Here is a 17,625-nt window from a genome sequence, read left to right on the forward strand (position 1 = left end):
GTAAATTGGTTCACTATTTCTATGGTCAGCAAAACCAGACAGTTTCCTCTTGTGGGCTGAACATCTAACAGTTCTTGAAAATCATGCAAAAATGCAAAAAAAAAAAAAAAAAAAAGAGAGAGAGGGAAAGATTGTGGAGAAAACACCAAAAAAATGTTGATGGTATTCTTTACACGGGTGGTCAGTAATTCCTTTCCTCACATGCTCAGAATAAAGACGTTTAGACATAACTGACATTTAGAAGACAATAAACAAAATACTAATGTTAAGAAACAATACACTTTTCCCCTCAACTACTGCTAACACTTCTGCTAATACCAGGATACTAGAAGAAGGATTCAAAGCAGTTAGGAGGAAATTCAAACATTTTAAATACAAATTAAAATCTAATTGTACACATAGGAAAAAATGGAAATAACCATTTAGTGTTAGAAGTCAGTAAGGCTGGAAGCACCAGAGAGAGAGAAAATGAAGAACATTTGCGCTGTGCAGTAAGGGAGGCTGACACAATTTTGGCTGCACAGACAGTAATATTTGGAGGAAGGAAAAGTAAAAGCAGTAAAATTCTCCTATTCTGTATAGCTGTCTTGTGGCAATCCTTGAAACGCTCCATCCTGTGATTTTAAGCACAGGTAAATGGAGCTTGCTTACTTGCAGAGAGGACAGCATTATATAGGATTAAGGGGCTGGAAGAACTGACAAAGAAAAGAGTAGTACATTTCAACAGTGGCAAAGATTGATTAAAAGAAGGGATTTCTTTGCAATATATGAATATTTTTTAGTGTGAATATATCAAAGACAGGGAGGAATTACTTAGGATGATGCACCATGGAACACTAACTCAAAGCGGTGAACAGTTACAAACGGAGATTAGGGGAAAAGAAACTATTGAAAACAAAATATATCAAAACTGTAGATTACAGTTTGCTAAAGAATCATGGAATACACACACCTGTAACATCCTGGATAAAATACTGCCAAATGCAGCCAGAAGAGTCATTCAGTATCAACAACTACTTTTTTTTTTTCCCTCCTTCTTTTTCTAACATTTACACATCTCAAAAGCATCCAGGCAAAGAGGAGAGCATGCTGAAAATTTGCAGGAACTCCCCTACACTTTTTTTTCTAACCCTCTGGGCCACCATTGTTCAACCTGCATTTTCTTAAAATCTGGAGGAAATAAGAGCGATCACCCCATTATAAACATATCAGAAAGAAGACACTAGAGAAGTTTGCGCAGAACAAGATTAGATGTAGATGCGAGATAAATATGCAAAAAGCACAATGTTACTGAGTCAAAGAAGGTTTCAGACAGAAAACCAGAGGGTATAAACCATGACATACCATGATGTCGCTTGTCCTGCGACAGACTGGTATTTTCTTAAACCAGTGCTTCTTGGCAGCATGTGCACTAATCCACAAAGTTTGTATGCACCTTTCGGCATTGTAGCATGAGCTATGCCCGTGTTTTCTGGCAGGCAGCACTCTAGGGTAACTGGTTCCCAATTCACAGCTGGGCAGTAGTTTAGCTGTTGACTGGGAGCCAGTCATCTCAGAGCAGTAGAAGAGCAGCCCTTGCCTGCAAACAGAGCTTCCGCTAGCAGACAGAGTGCCACGGCTTGATTTCAATGTCATGTCAAACACGTTAGTCTAAGGCATTTTCAATAGCACATATATTTATCACACAGCGTGTTACGGCGCTAAAGCAAGCTGAAGACTTCGCTTGCTGTGCGGTTGTACCCAGTCTTACCAATTGCACACGGGCGTCACAGTCCCAAATAATAAACTCATGGAGCTGGATCAGATGATTTCTTAAATCCTACCTCCTAATTAGGTACTAAAGCATAGCGTCATTACCGCACCAGACCAGATCACAGAAGTGAGTCATGGCATACCCTGGAGACTTTTACTTAAAGGGCTTTCAACAGAATACTTTCAACCTGATTTGCATGAACTGATGACAGTCCAGATTATTTCTGTAGCAAACTACACGAGAAAGTCTCCGCCATAAAATTCAGACCCCTCCACCACCACCATGTATATAAAATCAGTGCCACAACAGAAAGCAAGAGAATGCTGCATGCTTAGTCCAGGGAGAAGTAGCTACAGAAACAAACATGAAACCAGTGTGGTAACTGCACAAAGAACAAGCTGCTACCGTTGTACTTTCCACTGTGACTTGTAAAGTATTTTAAGGAGAGAGCCACATAACAAATAAATAGAGAAGTGTTCTAATCAATTACTATCACCTAATATAAGTAAAATACAGATTACCATTAAGGGGGTGTCGCGAAAGGAGGGGGGGGGAAATAAAGTTAGACTTTCACAGGGGGAAAATAAAGTTAGACTTCAGTAACTTTTCCCATTTTAGGTTCCAACTAAGAAAAAAGACTGTTTACACATGGCACTGTCTTAACAGCATTTATCCCCCTAAGAACAGTATGATAATAGTTCAAAAACATGCTGAGTACTATTTTAGCACACAGTAACAAAAATATACTCTATCGTTTTCAATAATCATTTACAATGACAAGTACAAAAACAGAAACAGCAACTGCTGCTCTGTCACAGACTGATTGCACATATGGGGAGGATCAGGATTTACCAAACTAGAAAATAAAATGATTAAGAAAAAATCTGTGCAAAATTCATCACTTCTGTTTTCTGCTACATCAGCCTAAATCAGTCAAGTCAGTATAGGACCTGCGCCAAAGCGATTTTGATCAGCAGGAACACAGAACCGCCACCTTCCATCTTACATGGGATTGCTGCGATGGAAGATACTGGTTTAGAATGAAAAACGGCTTTTGTCATTTTTTTCCAGATATTTTAATGAAATGAATACCTTTTCTTGTATTTCTCTGAACCTCTGCAAGAGAGAGTTCATTTCCTTCCGACCTCTCTTCTTTCGCAACTATATTTCTCGCTGTTTCGTTGCATGTGGTGTCCCACAATGGCAGGAGAACCACAGATGACTGAAGGAGCAGGAGTTGCAACTAAGAACCAGCAATGAGAGGGGCAGCTACAGAAAATTCACCCACACCTTCATGTTTCTTCAGGCCAGAACTTTCAATAATTTTGATAGCAACACTGTTTGCTGCTCAGAACCACACACCATCGGCCTTTCTTTGGACCCACCTTGTATTACAGCAACTTTCAGCAACGCCAAGCTGACAGGATTTAATAACATGTTAGTTATAAGCATGCTACATGTTTTTGTTGGCCATAGTTCACACGGCTCAAGGAAATAATTCATTTCAAGTTTCCGTTCTTCAGGCAAAGTAATTTACAACAGAGAGCCAAAGAGCCCTGCTGCTGTGCGACATGTGACCCTCGCAGCGTGTGTCACAGCAGCTGAAATGAAAACAAAAAGTTGTAATTTGCTGCCCACATGGAGTGTCACAGAGAACAATCAGCCAGAAATGAGGGATTCTTCCCTGCTGGAAAGTTTCAAAAGAAGTCATTTGTTTGCCTGTCATCCCCCTCACTACCGTGCTACTCCACTTGCAATTAAAGTTCTCAGCTTTCTTTACAACAGTAAACAGTTTTAACCAATACAACACACTCCAAATTGTCAGTGTGGTGTAGAGAACCTCAGAAGACAGTAAGGATTAACATAAACATTGTATTTTGGCCCAGAGACCATATGTTGATCACATCCCGAGCCAACCCACTCCAGCATCAGTTAAGAGAAGAGGAAAGGGGTGTGAGAAAAATTGCTGACCCTTTCTCGTCTGCTGTTGTTTTCTTCTGCTTAAATACTAAGCACAATATTAACACAAAAGTACCAGCCATCAAACTACAGAAGTCTCAAAAAATCCACCTGATGCACAAAGAGAAGACAGTTGAGTTCACCTCACCTACCATCACCAATCTATATTCTAGACCTCTGAGTCTAAGCTACTAATTCTAGGCTTCTTTTTTAGCAAACAGAGATACATTGGTGCTTGCAGAGCATGACCAATCTCCTCCTGAAATGGAGAGCTCAGTTACATCAGACAAAATAAGTGCTGGTTTCTATTTTACACAGAGGGGTCACGTGATATGAAGATGTCCAGTTACAACATCAAAGTCTACATTTAGTCAGAGAAATCCCATATAGTCAGGAATTCCCAAAACATGTATGAAAACTGAGCCTTGAAGTCCGCAGGGTATCCGAGAGTGACAGAGTTCATGGGTGCCCAAGCACACATTCCCGTGCCACCTGGGTGACCTGTAGAAACGCCCTGTGGAACTGCATTTTGGGTTGCCCAGGACTTTGTAATCTGCAAGCTCATACAGAACCCATTAATCTCCTGCAGAGATAAGCAGATGGTTATCCTAAGAGATGCTATGGTTTCCAGTGTAGTCCTGAGCAGGGAGGAGACTCCTTTCCATCTCTTTTTAATATCTACACGAGCAACCGCCCTGGTCCTCAAGCCTGCCAATCCAATAACCCTTAGCACAAACTTATGCAACCCAACAAAATAATTTCTTTTCCCAGAGGAACTGTCCCACTGTCTGACTGTTTTAACGAAGCAGCTGAAGGAGTTTGTAAATCAAGATCAAACTGCCTCTCACAGCATTACTAGCTCTTGGGGTATTTTCCACAAGTAATGGCTCTAGATGGAGCCCAGCTCCCAGCCCTGCAATTCCAGTGCTCTCATGAGGGGAAAAAAGGGGTGCAGGGAGGAAAAACACCACCCTTGGCTGTTCCCATATCAAGTGGGGCAAGCAGTTAACAAGGACAAACCAGGCAACGGGCAGAGAAGTCACTTGCAGAACTGCATTAAAGTCTATGCAGAAACTTCACAGAAATGGGCTGTTTCCCTTTCCTTTCCCTTTCGAGATCTGTTTTTTGATGTAGCCTTTGATAACCAGGCAGTTGTATTGCAAAGATAAGCCACCTGCAATCATTCTCTTATTCTAGCACTCCTGTGTTCAAAAAAAGGAGTATTTCACTATCATTATCCTTTGAGAGTTGCCTCTAGGCGGGGATTATTGGCAGCTCAATAGCCAAGATGCACAGAAAAGCGATGCTGGGAGAGGGACGCCACATCAGCTCATTCTTCCAATCTCCCAGGACCTTAAAAGAACTCAGAAGCACAGAAAACAGTGGGGAAGCAGCATGAATGCAAACCTCAAATCCTGCTTTCTTTTCTAATTGATCCTCCATGCATTCCCACAAAGGGAAAATGACCCAACAGAGTCCCATTCCCCTCCCTTTCCTCTTTATTCCTACCAGGATGTAACACACAAGCCATCTTTAGCAAAAACCAGATAGCAGCACCACTCTGCAAACAGATCACCATGGCAAATCTAAGAAGCAGCAGCGTTCAAAGACAAGAACATGCTCCATGGTCTTGCACTACAGTTCTCTTCAAGGCAACCTCTTCCCAACAGCAATGGCAGCTGTAGGTCTAATGCAGCAAGCCTTATTCATAGGATACATGTTTTCAAAACGAGGAATGGCCCCATTCGATACACTTCATCAACCACTGCGAAAGAATCTGCCTATTTACAGGTTCTTAACTTTGTCATTGGCAAGCAAAAAATAATCACAGTTTTGGAAGGGCTTACACCCTCCAGGCAAAAGCATAAAGCCCTTTTCATAAACAAGGCTATAAATAAGACACTTGCTGAAAAGCACAAAATCAAGAAAAGAAAACAAAATGGACAGATAATGCATCAGATTAAAATCTCAAATAATTTAAAATGGGTATGACATTTTATAACAGCTTAGTCTTTGCGTGAGCACACACAAATGCTCCCAACCTTTCTTGCAGCAGGAACTGTTATTAACAGCCACAAATAGATATTAGGCATGATGTTACAATAAAGAACCCTGCAGCAGGGAGCTATGAAAATGCCTTGGACCTGGCTGATAGATATAGGAAGAGCTCAGTGTCTGTCTAGTGCCCTTCTCAAACATGAAACCATGTAAAACTCTGTTCATTAACTCCCAGTGTAAGGTGAAAACAGATGTCAGATGCACCCTCAGTGAAATTACTATTAAATCTTGGATTTTAAGATCCCACTTCGAACATGAACAGTGCTCTGACTTCTCAAAAAGGACAGCCATTCACCAAATACTAACTAGCTGTTTACTTCAAATTTTAACATTTGCAGGCAGAGCCAGCTCTAGCCTGGACCATGAGCAGATTTTGAGAACACAAGCAGTAATTCACAAAAGGGAGATCCAAGTTTCTAGTCGAGTCTACTTGACTCCAAGAACAGGGTCAGAAAAGACATTCCTAATCTTTTAATGCAGCTACAGCCACAGCATCACCTAGAGGACTTCACCACACGAGGCTGGGAGAACACAGTGAAAAGCCTCTAGAGCAGTTCTGTAACCATGAGCTCAAGGGTGCTGCGTGGTCTGGACCATCAGGTGTTATTACTGGCCACAGATACACTAGTTTGGCTGAATGCTGTACCTTTGTATGGAGGCATTGATTTTGGCCAGAAAGGGCAGACTTCTAAAATGTCATTATTAAAAATATGATCTCTTACCATGAGAGGGACTGGAGCGCCTAAGGAAAAATTGTTGGTTTCCTTTTCAAATTGTGCTCCAGGCATCAAAGGAAGACACTGCCTTATGTTGTATGAGCTTAATTCCCAAAGTAGCAAAAAGTCTGATATAAAGTCTTCACAAGACTCAGTCCCAGGGACAGCTGAGCCATCAGCGATACTTACACCTTTGGATGTCTTCATTTCAAAGACCTCTGCAGGGTAAAATTCAGAACCAACCCAGAAAAAAAMCAAAAGATAACTAACAGAGATGCCAACGTGGAAGTCCCTGTAGGCAAAAATTTTGCTGGCTTTAGAAACTTGCACAGTATCGCTGCCATTCATTCCTGAAAGTGCAGGACATCCCTGAAGATACATGCTGTGGTAGGGAAAAATAGTTCAAATGAATACAATTCAGTTTAGACGAAGGCAGTACAAGGCAACTTCAACAATTTTTATTCTTGCTGGGACTGGGGACAGGGAGCAGTACCAGGCTCCATCAGAAGTGGCCAACTCCTTCCAACTCCTAAAGCCAGCTTCATCCAGAGAAGACCAATGAAGATGCCTCAGTGGCCAGCTATTTCTGTTGAGCATGCATAAGGAGAATCCAACATGAGCTACTGTTGGCTCTGCACCCACTTGGATTAAAGTTATTCACGGTACTGTACTCTGTGATATTTAGGAGAAAAATGGGGATGGGGAAAAGAAAGAAGGGGATTACACTTTCTGAATGCCAAAAGTATTTCAGCTGGACTTGCCCAGAACAGTCAAAATAGTCATAAAGCATTCCTTTTTATAACTCATGAATGTAAGGGGTAGACTGTCCTCTAGCAGCACAGGTCAGCTCACTTCTTACAAAAACAAAACCACATTTATCACACTGAGGCACTTGTCTCCTCTTCCAAATTCTTTAATGATTAATATGGGAAAATGCTGGTCAGAAAGCAACCTAATCATTCTCTTCTTCTGTACCACCAAGGCTGTTTAACTGTAGAAATGCTATGGAAATACAATGGTATTCATTACCCCTCTCACCTCCAAACCTGCTGTGGGAAGGTTCTAGGAAATCAAGATGTGCCATTTACCTTTGCTGAAGTTGATACCAAACAACTAGAACCTTTAAACTGGTAATCATTAATTAGTGCCTCTAGCCACCATGCTCAGTGAGCACAGTAATTGACAGGGTACAGACAGCAATGCCATCATGAAGGCTGATGGGACTTATCTTCGCAGGCATCTATAGTTCTCATTAACAACGGCACGCAAACTGCCTTGGGTCACACAGTTGGGTCAGAGTTTAATCAAGTGAATCTATTTCTTCTCTTTTTCTGTGATGGCTCCAAAGCATTAAAGATGCCACATACTGGGAAATAGCTAATGTTGTTGCTTTTCACTTTGTCAATGTCTTACAAATCACCTATGCACATATTCTTTGTTACAAATCACATACACAAGAAAAAAATCACATCACTGCAGTAGTTTATTCAAAAGACCACTGACTACCAAAGGCAGTAGGAGCAACTCATGAGACTGCGAAGTAGTATTCGTAGCTGTGTCGTTTAAGCCAGCTGCTTAGACACMTATTGACTTTTAAGGTGAAGAACTGTTCTACAGTAAATGTTTCTTGACAATTCTCTTCATGCTGCTGCAAGAGGCCTTATTTTGGCATCATCTACTCATGGGACCATACTACATGCCAGCACTCTTCACTGTCTGCTGCTACCCAAGATAACTGTTCCGAATTACACATTTGAGGCTCAAAGACTGCCCTGCTCAAATCCTAATGACCACATCCACCCAGTTGAGGGGGGGGGGGAGAGGGAAGGGAGGGGACAAAAGAGCACAGTTATGTCCAGAGAGTGGGTTTTGTTTTGAATGGGAGGGGGGTTGTCTTTCAAAAAAGAAAAGAAAACCAAAAAAACTCCACCCAACCCTTCTGCATTTAACTTGGCTTTTAAATTCTAGTTTGCTCAAAATCCTCCCTCCCCTCCACACAAGACTGTTTTGAAGCAACACTCCAAACACCAAGGGTCCTGGCAAGAGTAAGACTTCAATAAACATTAAATAAAAGATTTAAAACAGGAGCTGGAACTGGTGCTGAGAGCATAACTGCCACACTGGATTAGCTCTCACTAGTCTGTTAATATTTCAAGTTAAAATGTTACAGAGCCATGAGACTCTCAGAGCAGGACAATAATTCTTCAATATTATTAAGGTCTGTAGTTTATACAGCGCCCCTCTGCCAGCTTATCACTGAAGCATGTAAACCATCAGGCAGGGAGAGAGCATGTCGGCTGGAAGTGCGATAGACCATATGAACAGCACTTAWGCAGAGTTCTGTTATACAGTGCAACCAGAATAAAGTAAAAATAAAGGCCAACATACACAGGCTGTCAAAACCAGATTAGACCATCATTCCAATATAGAGATGCTTTACTCATCTTCTTGTTTACAGACACCCATCTGTGAAAAGGATTGACCAAGCACTGAAACAAGTGAAGAGCCCCAAAGTTCAATAGAGAGGTCCAAAAGGCTTAACTGGGATACAAAACTCAGTTATTATACATGATTAAGTGCAGGTGGACTTCTGACTAATATTAATCACAAATGCTGCCATTTTTACCATGCAAACATTTTAATTGTTCAAGTTGTTCTCTTCCAAGCACGGAGAGAATTATCAGGAGGACAGAAGTGGACTACTTCACAGTGGTACCGCATACAAAGTGACCAGGGACTTCCTATAACTTTTGTAATAAATGCCTGTTGTGTTAACTGAGGCTGAATACCCACAGGATATTATTAACATTTCCCCTCCAGCAACTGGTCTAATAAAGAAACACAGAACAGCTTTGCTGTAGTACAAAAGTTTACAGAAAGTTTGACAATTTAATTGAAGACAATACAAAATATGTTGTCTGAATTCAAATAATTTACGTAAAAGTACATGAACGATGAAAATATTGGTGAGAAGATTTGGGTAACCACATTATCAGATGCATGTTCTTGCTTTTTCTCCCTCCCTAGAGTTAACATACAGTCAAAATACATTTATATTTTAAGTTACAATAAAAGACAGAATTGCAAAAATAAACATAATTTCAGGTCTATCAGCCCTTTAACATGAAAATTTCCTGTTGATACAAGACATACTTGATAGACTAAACAAAGTGGAGTAATACTGAAGTCTCTGAATAAGCCTGGTCGTGTTTGGTTTTTCCTTTTATTGGGRAGGGAGAACAGAAAACAGACAACAAAAAGCAAAGAAGAGAATCTGTTAGTGCTCTGTCTTTCAATTTTGTGTTTTAAATAGCATATCCAGAGCATGGGATTGCTTTCACTTATTTACCCCAGAAAAAAAACACACCCTCCTTGTCAGGAGACTCAGGTTACAGATCAGGCACTTCCATTTCACATGAAGCAATACCACATCCATACAAAAGTAGATCCTGTAGGCAAAGTACGCTACCCCAGCTGTATACAGGACGGCACCTTGGCCCCAGCAAGCACTTTCTCCCAGCCTCCAGCACAGCCACAATTCCACTCAAATCATGAGTTATTTCTTCATGCTTGTCCAACACCGAGACCCAAAGAGTCACTTTCACGACTATGACATCAAGCAACAGCCTGAAAAACCCAAGATTTCTTACCATGTGTCACTTGCCCTCCACATTTTTGTGGTCAGCTAAACAGTTAACAAGGAAACACATGATTAATTTCTTTAAAGATATTTTAGTTCATTGTTTCTTGTTAAAAGCATTGGTTGCAGTACAATAGTTTGACATACAGCAACAAAAACGTACTTGATTTACATGCACAAGCCATTAAACAATAGTACAGTCTCTCCTACAGCCTTTCTAAAATGAACACTACTATGACAGCTGACACTTAACTWTCTGATTGTTCTTACGAGCTCTCAAAAGTGATGAAAATAGTGTTCCAGTTAATACAACAGCGAAGAACAGAGGTTTGGCCATTGCTGGAAGATTCCARTGAAGATGCCAGTATCTTAATGGGAGGCAGTGTTAGTATTACTGTATTTACAGCTACAAAAAAAGCTATGCAAAGTTGTTCTAATGTGTACTCTAACTTAAAAAAAAAAAAAAGGGAAATACTTACAGCTTTGAATAGAAACATACCAGAAAACAAAGATACATATGCAGCAGAAGAAAAGTTAGAGTTTAAGGCAAGAGAAATGTGTGGATGCTGTAAAAACCTGACTATTGAAGTACTGTATAACAGCAGCAATCAGCAATCCATTGGGGAAAAAGTGCACTGTTTTCTAGCAGGTTTTTTTTTTTTTTTTAAGCTTCCAATTTTGAAAATGCAAGCATTCATGTTCCATTCTTGCCTAGATGAGATTTCTTTAACTTTACAGTTTGGTCCAGATTGCCGTGGTTTAACTTACAAAGAACAGTACATGCTATCAGGACTACTCACTGCACGTTTACAAAATCTGCTTTTCAAAAACAGATGCAACTGTCACCTTCATTAAAGACTGGTGTTAAAGTTTCAGTACTGCTGTTACTGTGCTTCTGGAAATRAGAACAGAAGTCAGATTTATGACTGAGAGAGCAATCAGCTCCGTAAAACAAATATGCATGTTGGGATTTTTTTTTTTTTTAAACATTTCTTTCTAGGTTTGAAAAGAGTTAATAATTCTAGCAATAAGACCCTCAAAGTGCCCTGGCTGTGCCCCTCATTTTTAGCAACTTTTCCAAGTGGTATTCAGACAAGTAAGAAAGCCTCTCCTCTGTAATCAACAGTCATCAGTTTAGAATTATACTACTGGCAAGTCAGATCCTGAAATATTATGAACATTCAACATGATAGTTATAATCTTAATTCATTCATGACCATATAAAAAAAGCACAATTATGACTGCACTGTCAGATCTATGATACACCAAGACAGACTGCAAAAATAAAAGGCAAAAAAGGAAAAAGGCCCCGAGTCTCCATTTCTTTTCTTACCAAATGTCTCACAGCAAAAAAGTAGCAAAGGTTTAATCTTAAATACAAAGTTATATTCTGCAAATCAGGTCCTCTGATCCAGACTGATGTTATTTATCATCATTTCATTTGAGCCACCTATTACAAACTCGCTATGCCCACACTTATTCATACCTTGTGTTCCCYAGCCTTGTCCACCTATATCAATTACTCGCACCTTATATTATACAGAACAGTAAATAATGCTGTGGTTTGCATTTCTGAAATAGGAAGAGGTCTTAATTCCTGTAAACCACGTTAAAAAGCTCAGGAAGATAAATTAAAGGATACTTCAACTGAATTCTCAAAATATTGCTCATAATGGAAAAAGAGGCATGAACATGAAGGTATAGAAGGTGTTAAAACACCAGTCTAAAAAATGAACCTGGTAAAGAGACTACACTGGAAACACTTACCTTGTCAAGGCATTTAAATGATGATCTCAGAAGATAAGTAGCAAGAATTGTAAAGAAATGCAAACTAGACTGTAGCAGATGGCTGAAATATCTATTTTAAAGGCAGTGTAAAATGGTGGCTGGTGAGGGGGCAACCAGTCATCTTGCTGACTTCAAATCATCTACCACTGACCCCCCTTAATAATCTGCATTAAAGGACCTGATGAACAGCAGTGAAATTTTTGCCATGCAATTACAACTGTTAAGCAACCAATATGCAACTCAAGAGTGATACTGTCATCCATGGTGGATTATTAAAGTAATAATCCATTAAAGAACAAGGTCAAAAGGGGAAGTGGTAAACATCTGTTGCCATAAGTGAAAACACTTCAAAAATTTACATTAAATAAAAAGCTAAATGGTTTCTTATAAAAAGAAGTACTGAACACGACAAAGCCACAATAAATTAGTGTTTCCATAAAATGACATGCTGAAGGTTTTGTTCCCAAGTCTATACATTTTTTTACTGTCTGTTAATTCCTAAATGTYGACAGCATAATTGAATAATTGAGGTACATTAGTTTACATTTGTATATGTCTTGTAAAAATGTTAATTTTTTTCTTCCAGTTTTTCTTCCTCATCGCCAAAGAACAACAAAGGAAACATTCCTAAAATGCAGCCAATGGTCACTCCAATAGCTTTACCCTAGAGAAAGGGGGAAAAAATTAACAAGTTTCTCACAGAACGGTTGTTACTTATTTTCTGTGTAGTACCCCCACAACCAGGAATACAGGCCCTTCTTTCTAGCTTTCGGTTGGGAGCCACATTTTTCTCAGTATGCAGACTACAAACACAAGCTACGAGGGACACAGATATGTACACGGAAAAGTGACAGGATCAGAAACAGCATATGCTGTGATAAAGATAACTCTGAGTAAAGACGAAAGGCATGACCCATGAAGAGTTGCACATGTGGTAAAGGAGGAGACCAAGACTCAAAGCATCAGTAAAATGGCCAGGAAGACAGGGCAGGCAAAAACACATTTAAGGTGCAATTATAAAAAGTATCTTCTTGTATCTGGTAATGCAAATTATCAACAAGGCCATGAACAACTGTCATGTCAAGCATGACAGTTTGCAAGGGCACAAGGTAGAGACAAAAAAAATAGACTGGAAAAGATTTCACAATTGACCTAGATGTAAAGGTCAAAAGCAGTAAGAAAGGCAACATCCAAACCACATCTCTACCAGCAGTAGGTGGATGGTATTGAGAAGCTTTAGGTAGGATAGTGGGTAAGTATTTAAAAGACAAAAGAAAAAAAAAATAAATAAATGGAGCATATAGGCTAAGACACTCAAAAGTCCTTTGTGTAGAGAAGGGCTGTGAATGAACTGCACTGGAATGACCGAGAYTTGTGCCACAGACTCAGTTTCCACTGAGAAAATCCAAATGTTAGACAGAGACTAAAGGGCAGCCACCTCACAACATGCCTAGTTCCTCTTCCCCGCTCACTGCCTTGATATATCACTGGTAAAAGCAGACTTTTTTCCTGAACCCTTCCTCAGCAAATGTTACTTCTCTTCCCTTAAATCTGCAAAGAGATTTTTTTTCCCCCAGAAATTTTCACTCTTGCAAAGTGAAAGAAATATCTCAACACTAGACATAGTAGTGTTTATTTAACCACGAGTGACTCGGTATAAAAATAAACTCTCATTGCTAAAGTGGGACTGTTAAAATGTTTAAATGTTAATGAAGTAATCATGAAAATGCATCTACAAGATGAGTGTCCCATAACTAAGCAAGTTACTGTAGACCTCAGTAGTATTACTTGAATAGTAATTTATCCAGATAAAAGTTAATTTCATATCCAAGCTAATTATAAAATATTAGAAATTAATACATACTAGTACGGATATATTACTAATAAGCACTTGACAAAATATATAGGAATAAAACTGTCAAGGGTGATGAGACATACATACTGTCCTAACTTTCAAACTGACTATCTTACCACTGTAGCTAGAGTTCAACCAAGGGATCTGCACAGCATATGCCAAGTCATGGCAGAGATTATCCATGCTACCAGTCACTCACGGCTTGTCTCATGCAAAAACCACCCACCACCACCACAGTCCAGTCTCATAATGCTCCCTGACATAAACTCATAGTCAAACCCTCCAGCAAGTCTTCAAAATTGTAGTGGTCATTAAGTATTTAAGGGCAAAAGTGACCAAAAAAATTATCACTAAATATTAGTAAAAAGGAAAGAAAAAGACGAAGTTCCACATAAATAATTCTGAAAGGACACTTACCAAGTGTGCACTGAGACGCGTTTGCCACATATCAGCTTGCTTGGGTGTCAGATCAGGAATTGACAGACCCAGCCTTGAAGCTAAAGCTTCTACATAACCTGCAAGACTGGAAAGACAACAAAACAAGAACACACGATTTAGGATCTAAAAATGTCTTCAAGTGAGAATTTCAAACTATTTGAAGCACTGAACTTCAATAATGAATAGCTTTTCCTTCAGTATACATAATGATAAAGCCATCAAAAGGCAAATACAGGAAAGTATGCAAAATGTGAACTTAAGTCTGAAATGTAAATTTMATTAAGATTTTCTCACTAATTTAGTATTCAATACTGCCAGAAGAATTTTAAGCAGTAAGACACAACCAGCCTGGATGCTACTGTTTTAGCACAGCTTGCAGTAACTTTTACAATAGAAAGTGTTCCACCACTTGCACACTGTTCAGCAATAAGCTTTCTCATACGCAGAAAAAAAAAATTAGAGTGGAAACTAAGCAAACTTAAAAGTAATTCGCTGCATCTCTTTTTAATAGAAAAAGAGCTCAAGTGCCACATATTCGCTTATTAGTAATAGACAGGTATTTCTGGCTCTGAAAATGTTTCCTTCTCCTAAYATATTGCACCCTAAAAGGTGTATTCTATTGCAAAAATGTACTTCCCAAGCTGCTCATAGCAGTAGCCATAGGGGGCCAGAGGAAAGGCCCCCAGTTCAGCACCCCATCTCTGACGATGAATGACTGGGAGCAAGCGCTTACGGGAACAGTACAACTGGACAAGAACACAACGAATCCTCCTGCAATATGTGTCCTCCTAGGGTCCAGAGCCTGGGGTTTAGGGAAAGTTATAGTCACTGCTGTGTGGCTTTCTTGAAAAGGTGTTGGACTACAGAAAGCTAAACTGAGTTTCTCGTATCTGAACACAGGTTTTCACCTTCTACTTAGAGACATTTAACACACCTTGAGTTTCAAACTCAGTGACTTCAGAGCCAAGCTTTCAGATGATGTTCTTATCAATCTCTCCTTCATGTGTGTGCAAAAAATGCATGCAAATGGCTCACATCATTTTAACAAACACACTTTTTAATGACAAAATTCCCAGTACTTCCTTACAAGCAAGCAATACCTACTGAGTACATTGAATCAGATTAAATGCCATGCCCAATTTTATCAATTAAAACATGTAATTTCCCCAATACATTTTGTCAGAATATATTGGAATAGTGAGAGAACTATTCTCTGTTTCAAAATTACAACATTGTAATTTTAACCTCAACAATTAATATAATTCAATGTTTTCTTTGCAAAGACAGAAACCATTTCTACAGTCACATGGTTTACTGAAGCACAATTCAAGAGCTGGGAAAAAATAAAGAATTTCAACAGCTTATATGGTACAAGTTTGTTAGCACCAACTAGCAGCACTAGTTTGTTTTCAAAGCAGCAAGAAATCAATATACTCTTGAAAAAGTTCAGACATACCCCAGTCCAGCTAAATCTGAAACAAGGTTTCCCAAAGCAGCAGCTGGAAGGGGGAAAAGGAAAGAGAAGGGGAGGGAAAGGGAAAAAAGTATTATTTAATACCACAACCAAAAAAACCCACAAACAACCCCCACAAGTGACTCTCAGTCTTACCAGTACATGTTGCATAAGGGACTAAAAGCTCCTTTTCTACAGCTAGTCTTCTAACCTTATTACAATTTGTAATAACTGCAGTAGGACTAACAATAGTAGGAAGTGCAACTATTTTTCGGAACTTATATTAAGAAAACTTTGTGAATACAAAAAGACAGTGACACCKGGAAACTGGTAATAACAGCTTTTCAGATCAAAGATAACAACGGCCACACACGGTTGCCGGTTTCATACATTTAACACTGGACACCAAAGAACACCTTCCAGTGCCTGAAGAGACACAAAACCACTGGAATTACAAGGAACTGTTACTTGCATATGTAACTTTGATAAATATTTTAAAAGCAGGCATGATATCCATGAACTCTGTTAATTTAGGAGTAAGTGCTGCACATGCAGTTGAATACGCAATACTTTATAAAGTTACATTCTTAAAATATATGATTTCACAGCAGATCTTAGTAAGATAAGCCTGCCTGTGACTGTCTTGCATTGCAACAGAGGTTGCAAACTTCCAAACCGYTAATCCGTTCTGCTATACAAACTTTCATTTAAGCAATTAGGGAGCTTCAGACCAGTGCTACACCTGCAGCTGGTATATTGCTTGGGCAGGAAGCACAAAATTTTTTAGCCAACAAAATTCTGGTCTTTTTCCCACTAAACTTAGACCCAGCATCAAAGATGCAGGGAGGACACAGCGGAAAACTTGCTACGTAAAACACTACATCCTCATTTTATTGCACTATTTCCTTCACATTTGAGATGTCCAGTTGGGGGGGAAAAAACAAAAAACCGAAGCCACACTTAGCTCCCTAGCAAAGACCAGAAAAGCCTGGCATTCCTAGACATAAGCACATTTCTGCTGTCCCTGAGCAGTTTCTGTCCCTCATGTTACGCACGCCTTTCTTGCGGATACAGCAAAGCTGTTGAGCAGGTTCGGCACAGGGACAGAGCAAGGCTGCCTCTGTGCCATTGCATGGTATCACACCGAGGCAAAGAAGCCACCAAGAACAGGGGACAATGCGGTAAAGGGACCCCAAACACTGATCTTCCCTTAGCACTGCAAGCAAACAGCAGCTCGCCCAACAAACAGCAGCAGCAGTTCCATTACAGAAACTTAGATATGCTTTTCCAAGTGACCCAGGATTTGAATTTTTGGATTAGAAAAAAACAAAAACAGAACAAAACCACCCCACATCACAACAAAAGCCAGCATTTCAAAAGCGATTTGAATTGAAATTCCATTTCTGCAGATGGAACACATCCTTGCTTCAACCAAAGGTGGTTTCTTTGTTAGGACGGGCAGCTGTAAGACCAGAGCCATTTCAAGCCCCGTAGCCCATTTTCAGCTTAAAATAGAGACATGTGCCATATTAGTCTACATATGTTACATTTTTATTACTTGCCTGCCATAGTTGAAATTCCTAGGACAACTCCAATTGACAGTTCTATTTGGGTTCCCTGAAAAATAGGATTTTTTTTCATTATTTGAGGGATTTGGAGTTAAAGTGGATGATACCACTTCCACTGGCCTAAGTATTACTTATTACTTGTTTATGTTAAAATTGAAAGAATAAATGAATGTTATTTCTAACAGGTCTGCACAGATCCTATCCTCCCAGCATATATCTCCCCCCTTAGAACAAGGGCCTACTTCACATATTGTTTTAATATTATATATCCTCTCATAATGGCCACCTAATGGACAAAACAATATTTCCTATCTCTGCATACCACCTTCCCACTATAATTCTTAGCTGAAGGCACAGTTGAGAAAGCAAACTACTTCTACAAATACTGAGCAAACTA

General features: G+C 39.5%; 1 protein-coding gene across 1 annotated transcript in view; it reads right to left on the minus strand.

Moving 5' to 3' along the window:
* Positions 1-9,355: 9,355 nt before the first annotated feature.
* Positions 9,356-17,625, minus strand: part of TMEM65 (transmembrane protein 65) — a 41,216-nt gene continuing 32,946 nt past the window's right edge. Inside the window, exons 5-8 of the mRNA XM_026079938.1 lie at positions 17,223-17,277; positions 15,664-15,706; positions 14,187-14,292; positions 9,356-12,578 (exon numbers count right to left, since the gene is read on the minus strand). Of these exons, the coding sequence (XP_025935723.1) occupies positions 12,483-12,578; positions 14,187-14,292; positions 15,664-15,706; positions 17,223-17,277 (300 nt within the window). The 3' untranslated portion in view covers positions 9,356-12,482. The remainder of the gene's footprint in view (positions 12,579-14,186; positions 14,293-15,663; positions 15,707-17,222; positions 17,278-17,625) is intronic.

Source organism: Apteryx rowi, unplaced genomic scaffold (genome assembly GCF_003343035.1).
Source record: "Apteryx rowi isolate R43461 unplaced genomic scaffold, aptRow1 scaffold_505, whole genome shotgun sequence".
Lineage (NCBI taxonomy): Eukaryota > Metazoa > Chordata > Aves > Apterygiformes > Apterygidae > Apteryx > Apteryx rowi.